Here is a 15811-nt window from a genome sequence, read left to right as displayed (position 1 = left end):
CGCCTGGTGAATATTGACACCTGAGGCAGCAATATTACATAAGCTCCGCATGATCAGAGACGCCGATTTCCGACCCGACGATTTCGCCTCCGATTCAGACTCATCTTCACCGTCTTCCCAGTTGCTGGGTCCTACGCCAACCATGTTGTCAACGTCCTTACGCCGGGCTGCATGGGCGCCTCTGTCCGGCATCTCTCGTTCCACCCAGAATGTCCCTTCCTCCGTGCTCGGCGCAACCCGACATGTGCACCAGCGTCAGTACTCCTCTTCCTCCTCTAAACCGCCGGTCCCGCCCAGCGATGGCTCTCGCCGAATGGATACCTCGACCCCGGCGAAGGGTGTGAACTCGTCAGGCGAGAAGGGCAAGTCTGCTCGCCGACGTGGGAAGGAGAATGGTGCTCGGAACGGCTCCTCGAAAGCTAGCCAGCAACATGCGGCGTTTTCGAAGCTTCCGAGCGTCCCCTCGACCCAGCACCGCCAGCCGCATGGTTAGTTCCTTGGAACTATATTCTTTCTCTCTCGCTATTTGCGTGTTTTGATCGTAGCTAACTAATTGTGATAGACGTCCACGTCGCCTCTTTCTTCTCCATCCACCGCCCCATCTCCGTGACCACTACTGTTCCCCCCATCTCGACTCCCGAAGCCTTCGATGCGATCTTCTCAAAGAAGTTCCTCAAGAACGATGCTGACGATGTCATCTTCACCCTTTCTTCTACCGTTGAGACCATGGAAAACCCGGCACCCGTCATGGCCGAGTCCGAAGACCCTTTCAACCAGCTTCACCAAAGCTTCACAACTGATGCAAATGGAGATCTGCGTATGCTCGACGGTCCCGAGGCTGGCATGACTGTGGAGGAATACACCCGCCGTCTTCGCCCATTCCACCCTCCCCCTCCTCCCGTCCCTATGGACATGAACGCCTCGGCCGACGCCTTGACCGAGCAGGAGACCTCGACCTACTCCACCGTCTTGACGATCCGGGAGCAGCGCCATGCTGACGGCCGCAAGACCTACGAGGCCTCCACCGGCCCCTTCGTCCGCAGTGACATGGAGGATCCGGAGCATGGACTCACCATTGACGCTCCTGCCGGGTCTACCTCTGGCATGACATACATTGAGCGCGTGCGCCACAACCGGACTATCCACGCCATCAGCACCAAGAGACGGCGCAAGATCAAGATGAAGAAGCACAAGTTCAAGAAGCTAATGCGGAGGACACGCACTCTTAGACGGAAACTCGACAAGGCTTAGACTATTATTGCCTTTTCTACTTCTCGTTTCCTTTGTTTCTCTTCTCATTTTGTTCGGTTCTTCATCGGATGCATCTTTTGGCCTGCGTCTTGCATCGTCTTGGGTTGAGGGTTAGTCTTGTCTGAGTTTTGCCGGGCATATATCTCCCTTTCTGTTGGCTTTCGTACATTGCGTGAATTTTCCTTTCTCTTATCCGCTCCTATACTCTATCAAATATCCAATCATCACCACTTCTCCCTCCATCTCTTTGAACCGATTGCTGGCTGGTATCCTATGGGCCAATGACTGTTGACTTCTTGTGTCGCTTCTTTCCCCCCATGCATCGTGGATCTGCCCAATAGAACCTCTTCTTTGATATCCGTCCTACTGCTGTGTTTTGACTTCCTCATGTTCTTGCTCGGTAGCGCTAGAGACTACAATGAAGACTTTGATCAAGTAAGACCAATGACATGCCTTTGTAATCTCTAACCTGCTATTCTACAATCAGATGGCAAGGAAGCAATGTAATGCACAAATCGGGATTGCTATACCATACCGAATACAAAAGCCCCGACAGACCAAAAGAAAAAAAATAAAGGACAAGAAAGAGCCAAGCCGAGAGAAAACAAGATTGAGAGAGGGTTTGTCCACAGGAGGGCATTTAGGCCGATAAGGGACTTGTCAAGCCCTTGTGCCACTGTAGATGAAAAGGGAGGGGGAGCCAGTCCCAAATCGAGACGAGACCCGTATAAAGTACAGTAAACCAGCGCGCGTTCATGCAATGTTAAAAAAAAGCCAATATCTACCCACAACCAGTTCCACCAGTTCGGGATTGAATGCTTGATAGCTGTTCCCCGATTCTACATACCACAATGATCACAAAGAAAAAGTCCCTTTCTCAAGACAGATGTGTTTATCATATCCGAAATCTTTTCCAATCTTGCATCGCATTTGCGCTCGGTCCTGACACAGCATTTTGTCGGGGCCAAGAGCCTTGAGCAAGAATATGTCGGAAGCGAAGCATCGCCCATATCGCAAAGAATCGATATGTCCAAGATTCGGATTCCGCGTTCGACGAGACGTGTCTCGTTTAGCAAACAGCTTTAGAGCGGGAGTTCATGAGGAGAGCGACAATAAGACCGTACAGACCTGTATTGCGACAAGCGGTTAGATGTATTCATTCGACGAGCGCTAGGATATGTAGTGATGCTTACCCAGGACTTCAGCGAAAATGAGAATCAGAATCATTCCGACGTAAAGACGAGGTTGCTGAGCAGTTCCACGGACACCAGCGTCACCGACAATACCAATAGCGAAGCTGCAGCACAAGACAACGGTTAGACACGAAACAACCGAATGTGCTAGTGATTTGTGAGGGGAATCAGGCGGACATACCCAGCAGCAAGACCAGCCAGACCGACAGAAAGACCGGCGCCGAGCTGGATGAAACCAGTGTACAGGGGTAGCTTCTGGGTCAGGTCGTTGGCGACCAAGACCGACACGACCAGACCGTAAATACCAATAATACCAGCCATGACAATGGGGACAATGTCTAGAAGTTTCGTCATCAGCGAATTATCCCCGGATAATAGCGATAGCTCGAGATTGAGCTTAACGTACTCTTAACGATCAGATCAGGGCGCAGGACACCCATGCTGCAAACACCGACACCAGCCTTGGCAGTACCATAGGCAGCGCCGAAGCAGGTGAAGACGATGGCGGACGTGCAGCCCAGCGCACCGAAGAAGGGCTGAAAGAAAGAGTCAGTTACACTGTTCGGCATTTCTGGGTGTGTACGATCATGGATGTGGGGAGGGGAGCTATTCAGGCACGGAGGCAACGGATCGGACTCGAGCACTGCGGAAGTGAGGAAGCTATGCTGGAGCTAGACTCACCGCGTAAACGGGGCTGAAACAGACAAAAGTTAGCAAAATATTCATCATTGCAAGCCAATACCGACCGGCGAGACAGGACCGGAGCTCGATAGCTGTCTACAACCCAGGGGGGCTGAGAGCGGCTGGATGACGACGTACCAAAGTTCTGTGGCCATTTTGATGGTATTGGGGGCTCGGACGGAATTCTCGAGGGGAGCTTAGAGCTTTTGATTGATGGCGGGAGACTCGAGATGTGCTGACTCAAGCCGTGGGCGAGGAGGTTACTGTGATCGGAGAGGTTGGAGAGGACTACGAGGTCAGAGGCCACCACGCTTGTGCTTTGGTCACGTGGTCTTGGCGCTATGAAGGGTCTCCACTGGATTGTATACGTCAACATGCTGGCACTTATTGTTCCGATTCTCATTGCTCTTTCCGTAAGCATAAATGATGCTAATTTTACATATGGCCTTATCTTACAGTCCATTATTATACAGTGTTCAGGACAACCCGGCATCCAGGGATATCCAGCTTAGTACAGGATTCCGATGTTTCTCCACCTTGCGCCACTGGTTGACCGTATGCAATTGCCTTCTCAGACAGTGCTCCGAAACAGTTCGGCAACACGGTGATCTTATAAGTTCCATCCACTGCTTCCGATGAAGCGATTTCTTCCGCACTCGACACCATCCCGAAGCGGTATGTGATGTTGCCGTCCGAAGCGTTGGCATCACTTGCAACAGCGCCCTGCACACCTGTTGGGTCCACCGACACGAAGAATTGAATGAAATCACCAGCTGTTGCGACCTGCGACAACAGGGAAAGGTCGTCACCGACCAAGCCTTTCGCAAGGAATGGTGGGAGATCCGATTCAGCATTCGTGCTGGGATTGAAGAGCTGGTCTAGGCCAACTAGGGCATCTCGCCGGGCAGAGCCTGAAAAGTTGACCTCTGGGTCAAGGGAAAGGAGGCCTTGCTTCTTTCCCCAGCCTCCACCTCCACTCACGACTCGATGCAGCTTGCTGCCCTGGGTTAGTGATTGGATCAAGTCGTCCTGTGTGGGCAAGTTGTGGTCTGCGATCATGACATCCGGTTTCTCAACCAGAGCCCAAACAGAAACCCTTTGGTCCGTAATATTGTGTTCTTTGATATACCGAGGAAGGTCCTTCTCGAGCTCTGAGGATGCAGGAATTGGCTCCTGCGAAGTCGGGTCGCTTGATTTTGAAATTTGCCGTAGGATATTCCCCATACTAGCGATCACTTTTCTCCGTTCACCAATAGGATAGAGGGGGAGTGTCAGGCTGACACCCACAGATGACGGGGTAGATGTGACGGCACAACTTGTCAGATCTATTGTGCTGGCCAGGGTATATGCATTCGTCGTTCCATCACGAGTCCACCGCATGCCGAAAAGAGTTGATTCTTTTCCATTGACGAAGACTGTATTTGCAAGACGTAGGCCGACCTCGTATATAACATCTGCAGGGTTCTGGCTTGGTTGTTTGTTGCGGATTGATACCAAGAGATCAGACTCCTCGTTGGCAGGCCCACCAAAACGACGAGGAGGTACGGCTTTTCCATGTACATTCTCCTTGTCAACGACCACGAGAGACAGGCCCTCGGACTCTAATCGGTTTGGAGCAGAGCCGTCGGGAATCTTATCAATTACCGCAGCGACGGCATAACGTGTACTAGTATTGGAATGATTGCTGTATAGCTGGCGCATCAATTGGGGTAGAAATTCGCCAGAGGGATGGAGCCAATGCGCGAAGCTCGGGGTGACGAGAAGCAGCGGGACCGAATTTTGGGCGAGTAGTGGAGTCGGGGAGGATGGAAGGGAGGATAATATATCTCGTGTGTTCTTGAGACTTTTGTCAGCCCGTGATATGATCATCTACGGAGGTGAGTAACTTACTATGGCTTCTGGTGTGCTTGTGAGCCATGTGAAGGCAAATGGAGAGCAGCTGCTCGTGGTATACCTTCTGTTCTGTGGAGCTCGAGGTAAGCTGCGCGCGACGCGAAGCACGCCCCGACTAGGACTAATCCTGATTGACATGAATCAGAACAGACTTGGGAGGTAGGACCAAGTCATGAATACTCGCTAAAGAAAGCACTGGAGCGCGGGGAATCAAGCTTCTCCAACCCCAAGAGTCGCGGGTCGAAAAATGGCCCGTAATGCGAGAGTATTCGTAATAAAATCGCCTCGATGGATATTGGCCCTGGGCTGTCACAAATTACATACACCGCTAACCAGTTTCGGATATCCGCCCGCGGACCCCCGCGGGCCTCACAAGTTACTACCTTCCAGTCTCGACTTGAGATGTCAAACACCGATGAATATAGATCATGCTTGTTGGCTTGAACTATATGGGCTTGTTGACTTCTTTGGGGGCTCCTTATTACATATAAGAATCAGCCATCCGCGGATGTCCGCGGACAACCCGATCTACATACCTCACCAACGACTCAATATTGGTCACTAGTTACGGAGCAGCATGAAGCGGACTAATAAAGGCAATCCCATTACAACGGTCTACCGATGGAACAAGCCGCAGTTATCATGTCGCGAGTGCCGTCAAAAGAAGCGGCGTTGTGACCGTGCGCAACCCTGCTCGAATTGTGTCATCAGGAAGATCCCATGTGAGTATCCTGGCCAGAGCCCCGAAGACACCGGTGCCCCGGAAGCAGTGACGAATTCGGCTTCATTGTACTCCAATCAAAATGCTGTCGATCAAGATTCCACTCGAGCGGAGCTAGCTTCCCAGTAAGTCAGTGCAGTGTCGGTCCGATGTATCCCTGGCTAATGTCTCAAAGTGGCTCCGATGAGCTTTTGTTCCGCATTCGCAGGCTAGAGGAAGCACTGGCTGAAAAGTCGAATGCCTCTCAAAGGCCAGCGGAGAAGTGTCAATGTATAAATCCAATACCAGTGTCGGTAGGTTCCAGCCATTCTATAAATTATCCAATTTGCACATACGCTGACAACCGACAGGCTTCGCACGGCCTTTATGTTACCCCCTTCAGTTATCTTCTGGCCACCCAGGGCAAATATGAAGAGGGCCCCAACATGTTTGATATAACAAGAAACCTCCCTCCCCTACGGCAGGCCCGAGAGCTGTTCAATCACTTTGCAACAACACTGCAACCCACGTTTGGGGTGCTTCATATCCCGTCTACAAAACGGTTGATGGAAACGACTTACGAGGGCTTGCTTGAGGGTGAGGAACCATCACCAGCGAGTATCATGTTGCTTTTTAGTATATTTGCCGGAGCTGCCCTGGTCTGGACCCCTCGGCTCCTTGAGAGGTTGCACTCGACTCGCGAAGAAGCCAAGGCAGCCTTCATGAGATATACTCGCCTTGCTTTGGATGTTCTAGAACACCCACGTCGCCTCATTCAACCATCGACTACTGCTCTCGTGGCTATTAGCACAATGGCCCACTTATTGATGAACACAGATGGGTTTCCACTCAAAGTCCATCTTCTTCGCCATCGTTGTCTTTTGATGTCTCGAGAGATGCAAATTCACCGGTTAGACACAGCCAAAAGCCGCGAGGAGCGGCAACTGAAGGGGTGTAACATGATTGATGTCGAGGTTCAGAGACGCGTATGGTGGAATATGGTGGCCTCTGACTGGTACATGTCGTTGCAATAACCTTTGATTCGCCGAGTCGTGCTGACCATCACAGGCTACTTTCATTTCATGGAAGTCCACATGAAGCTGCGTATACCTTTCACCCCCAACACATGAATGTCAACCTCCCCTGCAATACCGATGATGAATTTATCACATCGACAGGGATTCAAGAGGACTTTCCTCTGTCAGTCCCTACCTCCATGTCTGCTTTCATCATGCGAGTGAAATCTTCTTCGTTGTGTCAGGAAGTCATCGACGCCCTACCATCTATCCTACTCGACTCCACTGAACCCGACTACGATACAATCCTTGCACTGGATGCCAAATTCCAAGATTTCCTGAACGAACTCCCCGTGTACTTCAAAACAGACCCTGTCAGCATTGAACAAAGCCGGGAGATATGCAAAGAGCGACCCACCATCGCCTGGCAGCGAATTACCCTCCATTTCGGCGTCCACACCCGGTTATGCCGCCTTCACCGGCCATATCATCTAGAGGGCATCACGAACCCCAGATATGCATATTCACACAAAGTGTGCATTCAATCTGCGCAGACTGTACTGGAGCTACGACGCTCAATGGATGAGATCGGCCTCAAGGTTGGACTGAAAGCAGGACAGTTCTTGACGGTGATGCATCACGTCTTCTTCGCGGCTTTGATCCTGGCCATGGACGTCTCATTCAATCCTTCTGCGCCGGATGCAGAGGATCGGAAGACTAAGGTGCTGGCTGCGTATCAGACGTTGGAGAAGTCGAAGCAGGAATCAAATTACCTGATGGAGGGCATTCAAAAGAATCTTCAGACCCTGATGTCCACGCTGCAGAAAAATGATAGGACTGCCCATAATTTGCACGCGTCTGTGCTGACATCTACCGGCACCGGCCACTCGGCTCCAATGCAGACCATATCTACGGCGATGTTAGCCGAGTCAGTGGATAGTGGGGGGACCTTGATCAACGACATCAATGAAGAAGGGTGGGAACAGCTATGGTCTGAGTTCGTGGCTATAGCGCCCGAGTTGGATGCGCCGCAGTGGAGCTCGTTGTTGGAAGATGTCGATTTTAACCCGCAGCTGGATGTCTTCTAGACGATCGGGTGATTAAAATAGAACCGCGATCGACTATCTATAATAAGACCGTTTGAATATACAATACATAATAAGTCTATCTGCGGTACAAATTCCGAGATCTCCACCGTCTTTGTCCATAGTAGTGGGAGTACGTACTGCCACAGCAGACTCCAACCCCGCCACGATGAGATCCCAGATGATCCTTGTACAACACAGCGTCAGCCTTAAACTTTTAGTTCTCCTGTTCTTCCGCCTTCCAGCCACCGTAACAAGTGGCACGAACCTGCTTATACTTGCTTTATGTGAAGTCACAGGCGGCCAATGGGGCTAGGGTCACGCCTTGGCAGGTGGGGGGCATGGGCAAGGGGGTTCGTTATAGGGCTGGGCCGTTGGCAATAATTGGAATTGGCATTGGCAGACTCGCGCCACAGGTGACGATGCAAGTTGTGCACGACGAGGCCAAGGTTCGGCACCATCATGAGACCAAGGGTCACACCTAGCTGGATTATGAGTAGGTACCGGTAGAATTTAGGATTGCTGAACTTGGTTATAGGAGGAATAGTGGATTCGACCTACAGATTGTGTGATCACTCTTTTATGCTATTTATGGTATTTATAAGTAAATAGTGATTTTATAGAACAAGTCCTTATTCTTTTTTTTTTTTTTCCATCTTGTTCTTTGTGATTTTACGAGTCGACGAGTTGAGCCCCAGCTCAGGGTGCCAAGAATGGCGTGCCAGGCAACGAGCAAACGGAGGCCGCGGATAGGACGTTGGAAATGGAGTCGGGCCGGTTTCCATTCTTGCATTGTACAGTAGTACAAGAGTACTCCGTATACTGGGGCCTACGGCTGCAGCCCAGCAGAACATGCAGTCGATAACTCACGCCTTGCTGTCGAGTCAAGTAGTGGAACTGAACCGTGACCAGGCTCAGGCGGGGACTATCGTAATTTCGGGTTGTGGATTTCAGGGTCGACTGAATATGAAGTAGGCGTATGGGATAGGGCTAGTTACATAGATGGCAGGGGAAAACAGGAGTTGTACAACGCCCAGTCTCTGCTAATAGAACACGGGATGTGAAGCTATCATCAGACTGCCCACGTTCCATACTATGACGACGATTCAACTGACGATCCTGGAAACTGGCTGCTTATCTCATCGACTGAGCCACAGGCAGCCGCTTTTGACCGCAAGCAAATAACCAAGATAACCAATCAGCAGTCCTCATTGGGACTATACTCGACTGAGCCACAGCATGGCGGGCCATGACGCAATTGAAAGAGCTCCCGCAAAAGCCACCAGTTTTTTGGGTTGAGCTGCTCTCTGGCTGGCTTCTCCCGGTTTTAAAAAGAGCCCACGCTCCGCATTCCCGCCTCTTTCTCCCTTCTCCAATCTCTCTCTTCTTGAATCTTCATTCCAATTCCCGAAACCTCCTCGTACTACCCCGTCACCATGCCTTTCACTGCCTCGTAAGTGCTTCCCGAGTGCTCCCGCCTCCCTCCGACTGTTGTTCCTGTCGTCCTCTTCCCTCCCCAATGCCCGACTGGACCGGCCGACTGCTGCTCTAAGCCGCCTAAAGCGGCAGAGCCGGCTCGTCGCACTCCCAGTCCGATCATGCGAGAGACGTCGAATCAGCGCAACTAACTCGATTGTACAGCGATATCTGCAAGATCATCTTCGCCATCATCCTGCCTCCTCTGGGTGTCTTCCTGGAGCGCGGATGTGGTGCTGACCTCCTGATCAACATCTGTCTGACCATCCTGGGTTGGATTCCTGGTATTATCCACGCCATGTATGTGATCGGCCCTTGCGGTGATCCCTTGTGCCGTCTGCTCCTCAAGAGATCTCCACTCACTAACCCGCTTCCAGCTACATTATCTTCAAATACTAGAATCGCCAACCCGATCGACCAACCGCCGCTTCTCCGCCTCCTCAGCCGATCATGCTCTGAAAGACTATCCCGTGATGCGACATGTATCTCATGCCTCGATTCATTCATGAAAGCCCATCAAGCATCGCGGGCGCATTGAGTCTGTTCAGAGCACCGGAGTTAGCGTGGTTCCGCTGCGGTCCGACCAACCAGCCTCCTGCGGCTCCCCCTCCCCTTCTTGGCATCGCTGCATCCTCCATAATTCCCTAATTTCGGCACGGTCATACACTATGCGGATGATTTTCCCCTATTTCCTTTGTTACGATCTTGCCGGGTTGCGTCCTTTTGGTTTCTTGTTCCTTGTTGCTTTTCAAATGATACCACCTCATATTGTATGACCTGTGCGGGCTTGCGCTTCTTCGCCCGGGGTCGGTTAGCTTTTACGATTGACGGAATGGCAATTATTTGAATCCCTTCAATTGCAGATTGCATTTTATTTTCTAGTGTAGAAATTGCCTTGATATGCACCAGCTCATCGATTTTCACCCCCTTTCATGATGCCCGGGCCACGCTCGGTGGGGCCGTCATGTCTGTTCATGATCGGCATAGGGCGGTTAATCCACGAACTAGCTATACAGAATAAAGAACAAAATATTTGGAGCCAGGAACATGGAGCCGCAATTTGATCACTCCAGGCTAGCAAAATAATGTGCACACGTGGGAGATCAGATATGCTATACGTTCGCCATGGCTCATAACCCTCCGATCGCCGATCCCCAACCCAAGGTTCTCTTATCATCATCAATCTAAATAGTTAATCACTCGCCCTCACATCCTACCCAGCCCTCAAACACCTTAGACGATTCATAGAGAATTGACTGATCGGCAGCATGCTTTGCGATCTGAAACACTTCCTAGCGCAAGAGCTGACTCCCTACACTGTAAGCGCCCACCCATTCGCCCCGGCGCGTATCGCAGGCGCTAACACTACAGCCACTCAACCAGCGCGAAAAAGAAGGCAAGACACTCCAGATCGATAATAATTCGCTTGAGCTGGTCTCCAAAGAGTCCCCACAATGTCATTTAGTTTCATAACGGCGCCTACACAAGGACCGCCGCAACGGCTGTGTTTCAAGTCCAGCGTGCTGTGGTCCTGCTTGGTCCGCTGGGCTGATGGGCGTCAAAGTAGATGAGATCGGTTTCGCGCGTAGGGCCGCGCCTCGAGAGGGCCTTAATGTTTAATTATGGGACTCTTGGGCTTGTTTGGGAATGTTTTCTCTTTCCATTTCTTTTCGCTTTTGCGTCGCGGTTCACTCTCATACTGGCGTTTTGTTTGCGCAGCTCTGCTCGTCAGTTCGATGATGGTAACCTCAAAGATCATATGGCTTCGAGGGTAGTCATTCCCACGCAAAGTTGATTATATGTTAGTGCAGTCTGTCCAGGAATGAAAAAAAGGGTGGCATTAACTCACAGCAAGAGATACAGTCGCTGCAGAATGCTCCTCCATCCTCTCTACGGGATACTCGCGGTTCTTCCGTTTGTCGCTCTATGTTCAGGAAGCGGATCAAACGATACCTCGAATGCTGCTCTCTGGAACATCATACCCGACTGTGCCCAAAAATGTGTCGAGAATTTCATTCTGGGAGAATACACATCGGATGAATGCTCGTCTGCGTTGGATATCAAGTGCTTGTGTCGGACAAAAACACCAATTGGTCTGACGTTGGGAGAGGCTGCTCTGAGCTGCCTGTATGCTCTGTGCGACGAGAATTATATCTCCAGCAAGGGGAATAGTGTCTATCATGTTTGCGATTCGGTGTCTGGCGCCATACGAGAGACACACTCTGTAATTACAGCGACGACGTTCGACCCGCCCAGCTCGACCACTACGACCGCCGGTGCAACAGCGAGTGTTGGAACAGCATCTGGGAGTACCTCCCAGAATAAGCCGGGCTCATCAACATCAAGCTTGCCAACATCTACAACATCTGTCTCGTATACCAGTGATTCAAGTATCACTTACCAAACGACATCATCCGGCTCTGGAGTAATCCCAGCAGCTACCGGCACGGAAACCACCTCCGACACTCTTAGCACTGATACCTCGTCTCCGTCAAACGATGGAACTGCTAAAAACCACATCAGCTCCGGCACCGTCATTGGTGTCTCCGTTGCATCAGGCGTGGCTGGTTCCTTCATCATTGGCGTGGCTGTATTCCTCTGCTGCAAGCGATGGAAGCAAAGGAACCACACAATCGGGTCCGACTCAGATAATGACTTCTTCGAGATCGGAGGTGCAATGTCTCAGCCTCCAGGGTTCTCACGCCCGTCCTCGCGCCGTTCCTCACCCTCTCCGGGGCCAACTCCCGCAGGGCCTTCTTCATTCAGCCACACCAGAGGACATCAGGAAGTTTCAGAGCTACCGTGTACTCGCACGCCGACTGCGCAGAATCCACCCACCACTGCAACGGTGATGTTAGTTCCAAATGCAGAGAAGCCACGAGAGATAGAGCCAATTGGAGTTGCTGTGAGCTCTGGGGATGAGTGGGAGACTTCACCGCGGACACTATCTTCACAGAATACACTCGCAGAGCCAATGGTTCCCCAAAGTGTAGGGCTATATCCAAAGCCACTGAAATGGAGCCATCGCCCCGTCAGTGGAGAAACTCTCTTTGAAGAAGATGAATTCCAACAGCCACAACCGTCGCAATCAAATAGCTCTCAAAAATCCGAGTCTCCACGCATAATGGCAGGGCTACCGGCCAACCCTCGTGCTCTCAAGAATGGCTTCCCAGCCCAAAAATACCTTCGCCCTCCGCAGCAGCTGCCATATCCTGGTCAATCACCCTCAATATTATCAGCACAAGGTGTTTCTACAGAAATAACGCTAGCTCCAGCCTTCTCCACTACTGCTCGCCGCGGCTCCCCGCCCTCAAACTCTAGCGGCACTCCTCATAATAGCTCTGGCTCTTCCCACCGATATTCGGCAAATACAACCCTCACGACGCCCTTTAGTACAGGTCAAGGCCGTATCTTAGGCGACATGTCCCCTGGCAGACCGAGTCCAGCTCAAGGACCAAGTCCCAGGCCAAGCCCAAAGCAAGCTGCGACTCAATCTGGAAGATTGATACCTGGACCTGGACCAGCGACACCAGCCCCTCCCTCCAACGGCCTCGGTCTCTCACCGGCAGCAGAGATTGTATCCCGACCACGCATCGTCCGCCGAGACGATATCAAGCGCGTACAGATCCGCAGTAGCCCGCGTCCACCGAGTGAGGTTGTCGTTCCATATTGTCCCGAGGACTTCTGGCTCGAGAGAGGCCGCAGTCGGGCTCCGGCATCTACGGGCTCTGGTGGACTTCCGTATCCGTCAGAGGCGTTCCCCGGAGCTGTGTTGTATCCGCGAAGTCCTCAGAAGCGGCCGCAGGATATCAATGCTCAGAGGTTATCGGCGACTGGGCGGAGTTTGACGCCTTCGAGGAGGGGGCAAGATTTGATATTAAGGGTGGATTAGGAGCGATGGCTTGTGCTCTCTCATTTTTCATTTTTTTTTCTTTTCGTTTTAAATATTTCACATTTTTGTCCAATTGGCTGGGACTTTACCTAGTATTTGTTTTTCTTTCTTGTACATTATCCATGACTTGTTCGCATTTGTTACAGGGCTTTTTGGGTGATTAATTGCTTGATGCCTGATGACAGAGGCTTTGTATAGATAGATGTATTGCGGAGCATGATATATTTTTCAGTGAACACGGTGCGACTTTCGTTGAGACTCCTCTATTTCAAATTGAATAAGTTATAAAAATCATAAAGATTTAGGGGCCTCAATATCAAATTGCATATGAGGCCATGGTAAATCACCGGTTCGATAAGTCACAATACGTGCAATTCTCTTCCTCCCACGCCGATATGAGCCTAGGACAAGATATGCCACTAGCTTGCCAATCGGGTCCCCAGCAGTGCTTGATATGGGGGTGTGTTCCCTTCCCAGGTATCCCGTTGTCCAGATTTCCCCGGCCATGGGACACTCCTCTCGGGAGTATAGAGAAGATCTTTGATCAACCGGACGGTTTGCTCATTCATAACATTCTTCATAATGACATATCGAAGACTGTCGATGTCAAAGGTTCTCTCATAAATAGCCTTCGTCACTTCTGACATCGGAGGAGAGGGGGAATTCGGCGTCCTTGTTATGTTAGAAATTACTATGATACCGGGGCCAGTGAAGCCCTCCCAGTCAGCACCTTCCACTCCCCATGTCTCGCCTGCATACCTATGGACATTGAAGTTCATGATCGGATTAACGAGATCACAGGGGAGGCCCAGAGCTTGTAGTTCGGCAAAGTCAAGCCAGTACACGGCTTCGGGAGCTCGCTTACTGATGTACCAACCCCGGTCATGAAGGCTTTGCATCGTCAGCTGTGAGCTTTGAATTGTACATGGCGTGCAAGGATCATCAATCCACTGCTGTCGCCGGGCCCCCAAAGCTATAAAGTCTTCCCATTTTCTGGGTTCCTGTTCAGAAGAATGGGTGTCACGGCCAGAGCCAATGAGAGGCCTTGATGACTTACCAGTGCCAGAAGACATGTTTAGAATGTTTGATGAAATTCTAGTTGAAATAATCAAGATAATAGGTTTTGGAAATGGGGCTCGGGAATATAAGCGATGGCATAAGAATCTTATAGATCGAAATTTAGATTGCCTGGAGTATCAAATAAAGAATCCTGTCCCAGCCATGAAACAAGCGAACAAAGAAATTCAGGTCAGATGGACTTCATAAAATGGCCCTGTGAGAAATAGAGAAACACAGTTGCATAGACAAAGATAGATAACAAGCTGGGAACAAAGAGATTGTGCTAAATTTGAGCATCAAGAGACCCGAGTAGGTCGCAACAAGGCAATTCAAGAACTGAAATAAACTAGGAACAGGAAATAAACAAAAAAAGTAACAAAAAGTCAGCAAAATTGATATCAAAATGGACTCGTCAAAGGACATTAGCTGCTGACAGTTTCAGCACCCCGATGGTGAGCCTCGGTGTACCTGCTGCTGCTCGTATTGAACCATCCTCTGCTCCCATCTCCCATGAAGCTTACGGAGACTAACTTCTGCTTCTCTATAGGCACTTGCGGCCTTTCGTGCGTTACTAGCCTCTATCCAATGACTCACGATTGCATTGTCCTTATATGCTTGAGGATATTTTTGCTGGAACCCGGCACGGGCTTGTGCAGCTCTAGATTGATGGTGTTAGCTTGCCAGGTTATTCGCAGAGGAAGAAAAATTATTGTGAGAAACGGAAGGGCCTAGCTCTTACGCGTTCGCCTGGATTCGACCCTCTATAGCAAGGTCAACTGCTGTCATGATTTGCCTGCCGTGAATAGTCTCAGGGACGTAGTTCCGGCCAACGGGCACATTTTTTGCTTGTTTGACTGCAGATCTATTGGTGCCACAAGTCTCTGCCTTCTTCTTATAATCTGCATACTCCTGCTCCATCCTTTTGGTGAATGGACCCGGTCGCAACTCATATGGATTGGAATACTGATGCTGCTCGATAGGGCTGTGGAACGTGTGCGAGCGACCACGTATATCCTCGTAAGATATCTGAATGTTTTGTTGTCGCTGGTTCCATATGTCTTCTTGAGCTGGCCCTCGATGGAAGTGTGGACCGTGATAGCCTGGCAAAGGGGCATTGACTGACGTCTCAGTTGTTCGTCGACCAGGGCTAGGTCTCGTGCGTTTTCCGCCGATGGGGTACTGTAGCTTTTGATTCTCCTTGGATTTATGCCCGAAAAGACCCATCGCTAAAACAGGATGGTGAGGATAACGGAGATGCAAAATGAAGCGTTGTGCTTTCAGCTAGTTGCAGGCAATGTCTCAAGGCTAGTGTATCTTGTAGAAAGGATTATAAATCTTCAAGATTGACCTGAATCCACGTCTACTGGAGGAAAGGAAGATCAGTTATATTCTAAAATTACGAGAAGCCAGTCGAGGTCAAATCGAGGCTTTTGACATCCTGACACAATGAATGTATCAAATTTTAAGCCAAATGCCCGCATATCAGCAAAGAGCCTCGCGCTACATTGTGTGAAATTATAATATAGACTATGCATACCCAATATTACCTCTACTCTTATGTTTCA

General features: G+C 50.4%; 9 protein-coding genes across 9 annotated transcripts; 5 read left to right on the top strand and 4 right to left on the bottom strand.

The window, feature by feature from the left end:
- Positions 1-49: 49 nt before the first annotated feature.
- On the top strand, positions 50-1251 carry N7458_010739 (mitochondrial 37S ribosomal protein mS38; the record flags this gene model as incomplete). Its single annotated transcript, XM_056914121.1, has 2 exons — positions 50-488; positions 563-1251. 2 exons carry the CDS (start codon positions 50-52, stop codon positions 1249-1251), a joined length of 1128 nt encoding a protein of 375 aa, XP_056762970.1.
- Positions 1252-2320: 1069 nt separating this feature from the next.
- Positions 2321-3280, bottom strand: N7458_010738 (H(+)-transporting V0 sector ATPase subunit c; the record flags this gene model as incomplete). Its single annotated transcript, XM_056914120.1, has 6 exons — positions 2321-2379; positions 2445-2548; positions 2626-2782; positions 2851-2980; positions 3126-3138; positions 3264-3280. 6 exons carry the CDS (start codon positions 3278-3280, stop codon positions 2321-2323), a joined length of 480 nt encoding a protein of 159 aa, XP_056762969.1.
- A 310-nt stretch (positions 3281-3590) lies between these two features.
- N7458_010737 (uncharacterized protein) lies at positions 3591-4826 on the bottom strand (the record flags this gene model as incomplete). Its single annotated transcript, XM_056914119.1, has 1 exon — positions 3591-4826. The coding sequence occupies one exon, from the start codon at positions 4824-4826 to the stop codon at positions 3591-3593; it is 1236 nt and encodes a 411-aa protein (XP_056762968.1).
- A 190-nt stretch (positions 4827-5016) lies between these two features.
- On the top strand, positions 5017-5276 carry N7458_010736 (uncharacterized protein; the record flags this gene model as incomplete). Its single annotated transcript, XM_056914118.1, has 2 exons — positions 5017-5101; positions 5164-5276. 2 exons carry the CDS (start codon positions 5017-5019, stop codon positions 5274-5276), a joined length of 198 nt encoding a protein of 65 aa, XP_056762967.1.
- Positions 5277-5595: 319 nt separating this feature from the next.
- On the top strand, positions 5596-7822 carry N7458_010735 (uncharacterized protein; the record flags this gene model as incomplete). Its single annotated transcript, XM_056914117.1, has 4 exons — positions 5596-5864; positions 5915-6032; positions 6090-6733; positions 6787-7822. The coding sequence occupies 4 exons, from the start codon at positions 5596-5598 to the stop codon at positions 7820-7822; spliced, it is 2067 nt and encodes a 688-aa protein (XP_056762966.1).
- A 1425-nt stretch (positions 7823-9247) lies between these two features.
- Positions 9248-9776, top strand: N7458_010734 (YqaE/Pmp3 family membrane protein; the record flags this gene model as incomplete). Its single annotated transcript, XM_056914116.1, has 2 exons — positions 9248-9272; positions 9461-9776. Coding segments are annotated over exons 1-2 (333 nt in total), but the record flags the coding sequence as incomplete, so codon positions are not given.
- A 1392-nt stretch (positions 9777-11168) lies between these two features.
- On the top strand, positions 11169-13187 carry N7458_010733 (uncharacterized protein; the record flags this gene model as incomplete). The annotated part of the gene is made up of 1 exon (XM_056914115.1): positions 11169-13187. The coding sequence occupies one exon, from the start codon at positions 11169-11171 to the stop codon at positions 13185-13187; it is 2019 nt and encodes a 672-aa protein (XP_056762964.1).
- A 419-nt stretch (positions 13188-13606) lies between these two features.
- N7458_010732 (uncharacterized protein) lies at positions 13607-14260 on the bottom strand (the record flags this gene model as incomplete). Its single annotated transcript, XM_056914114.1, has 1 exon — positions 13607-14260. One exon carries the CDS (start codon positions 14258-14260, stop codon positions 13607-13609), a length of 654 nt encoding a protein of 217 aa, XP_056762963.1.
- Positions 14261-14684: 424 nt separating this feature from the next.
- On the bottom strand, positions 14685-15470 carry N7458_010731 (uncharacterized protein; the record flags this gene model as incomplete). The annotated part of the gene is made up of 2 exons (XM_056914113.1): positions 14685-14904; positions 14986-15470. 2 exons carry the CDS (start codon positions 15468-15470, stop codon positions 14685-14687), a joined length of 705 nt encoding a protein of 234 aa, XP_056762962.1.
- Positions 15471-15811: the final 341 nt, after the last annotated feature.

The sequence above is a fragment of the Penicillium daleae genome, assembly GCF_028827525.1.
Source record: "Penicillium daleae strain IBT 16125 chromosome Unknown utg000008l_segment0_segment0, whole genome shotgun sequence".
NCBI lineage: Eukaryota > Fungi > Ascomycota > Eurotiomycetes > Eurotiales > Aspergillaceae > Penicillium > Penicillium daleae.
Note: the sequence above shows the minus strand (reverse complement) of the source record. Positions and strands in the feature narration are given on the sequence as shown.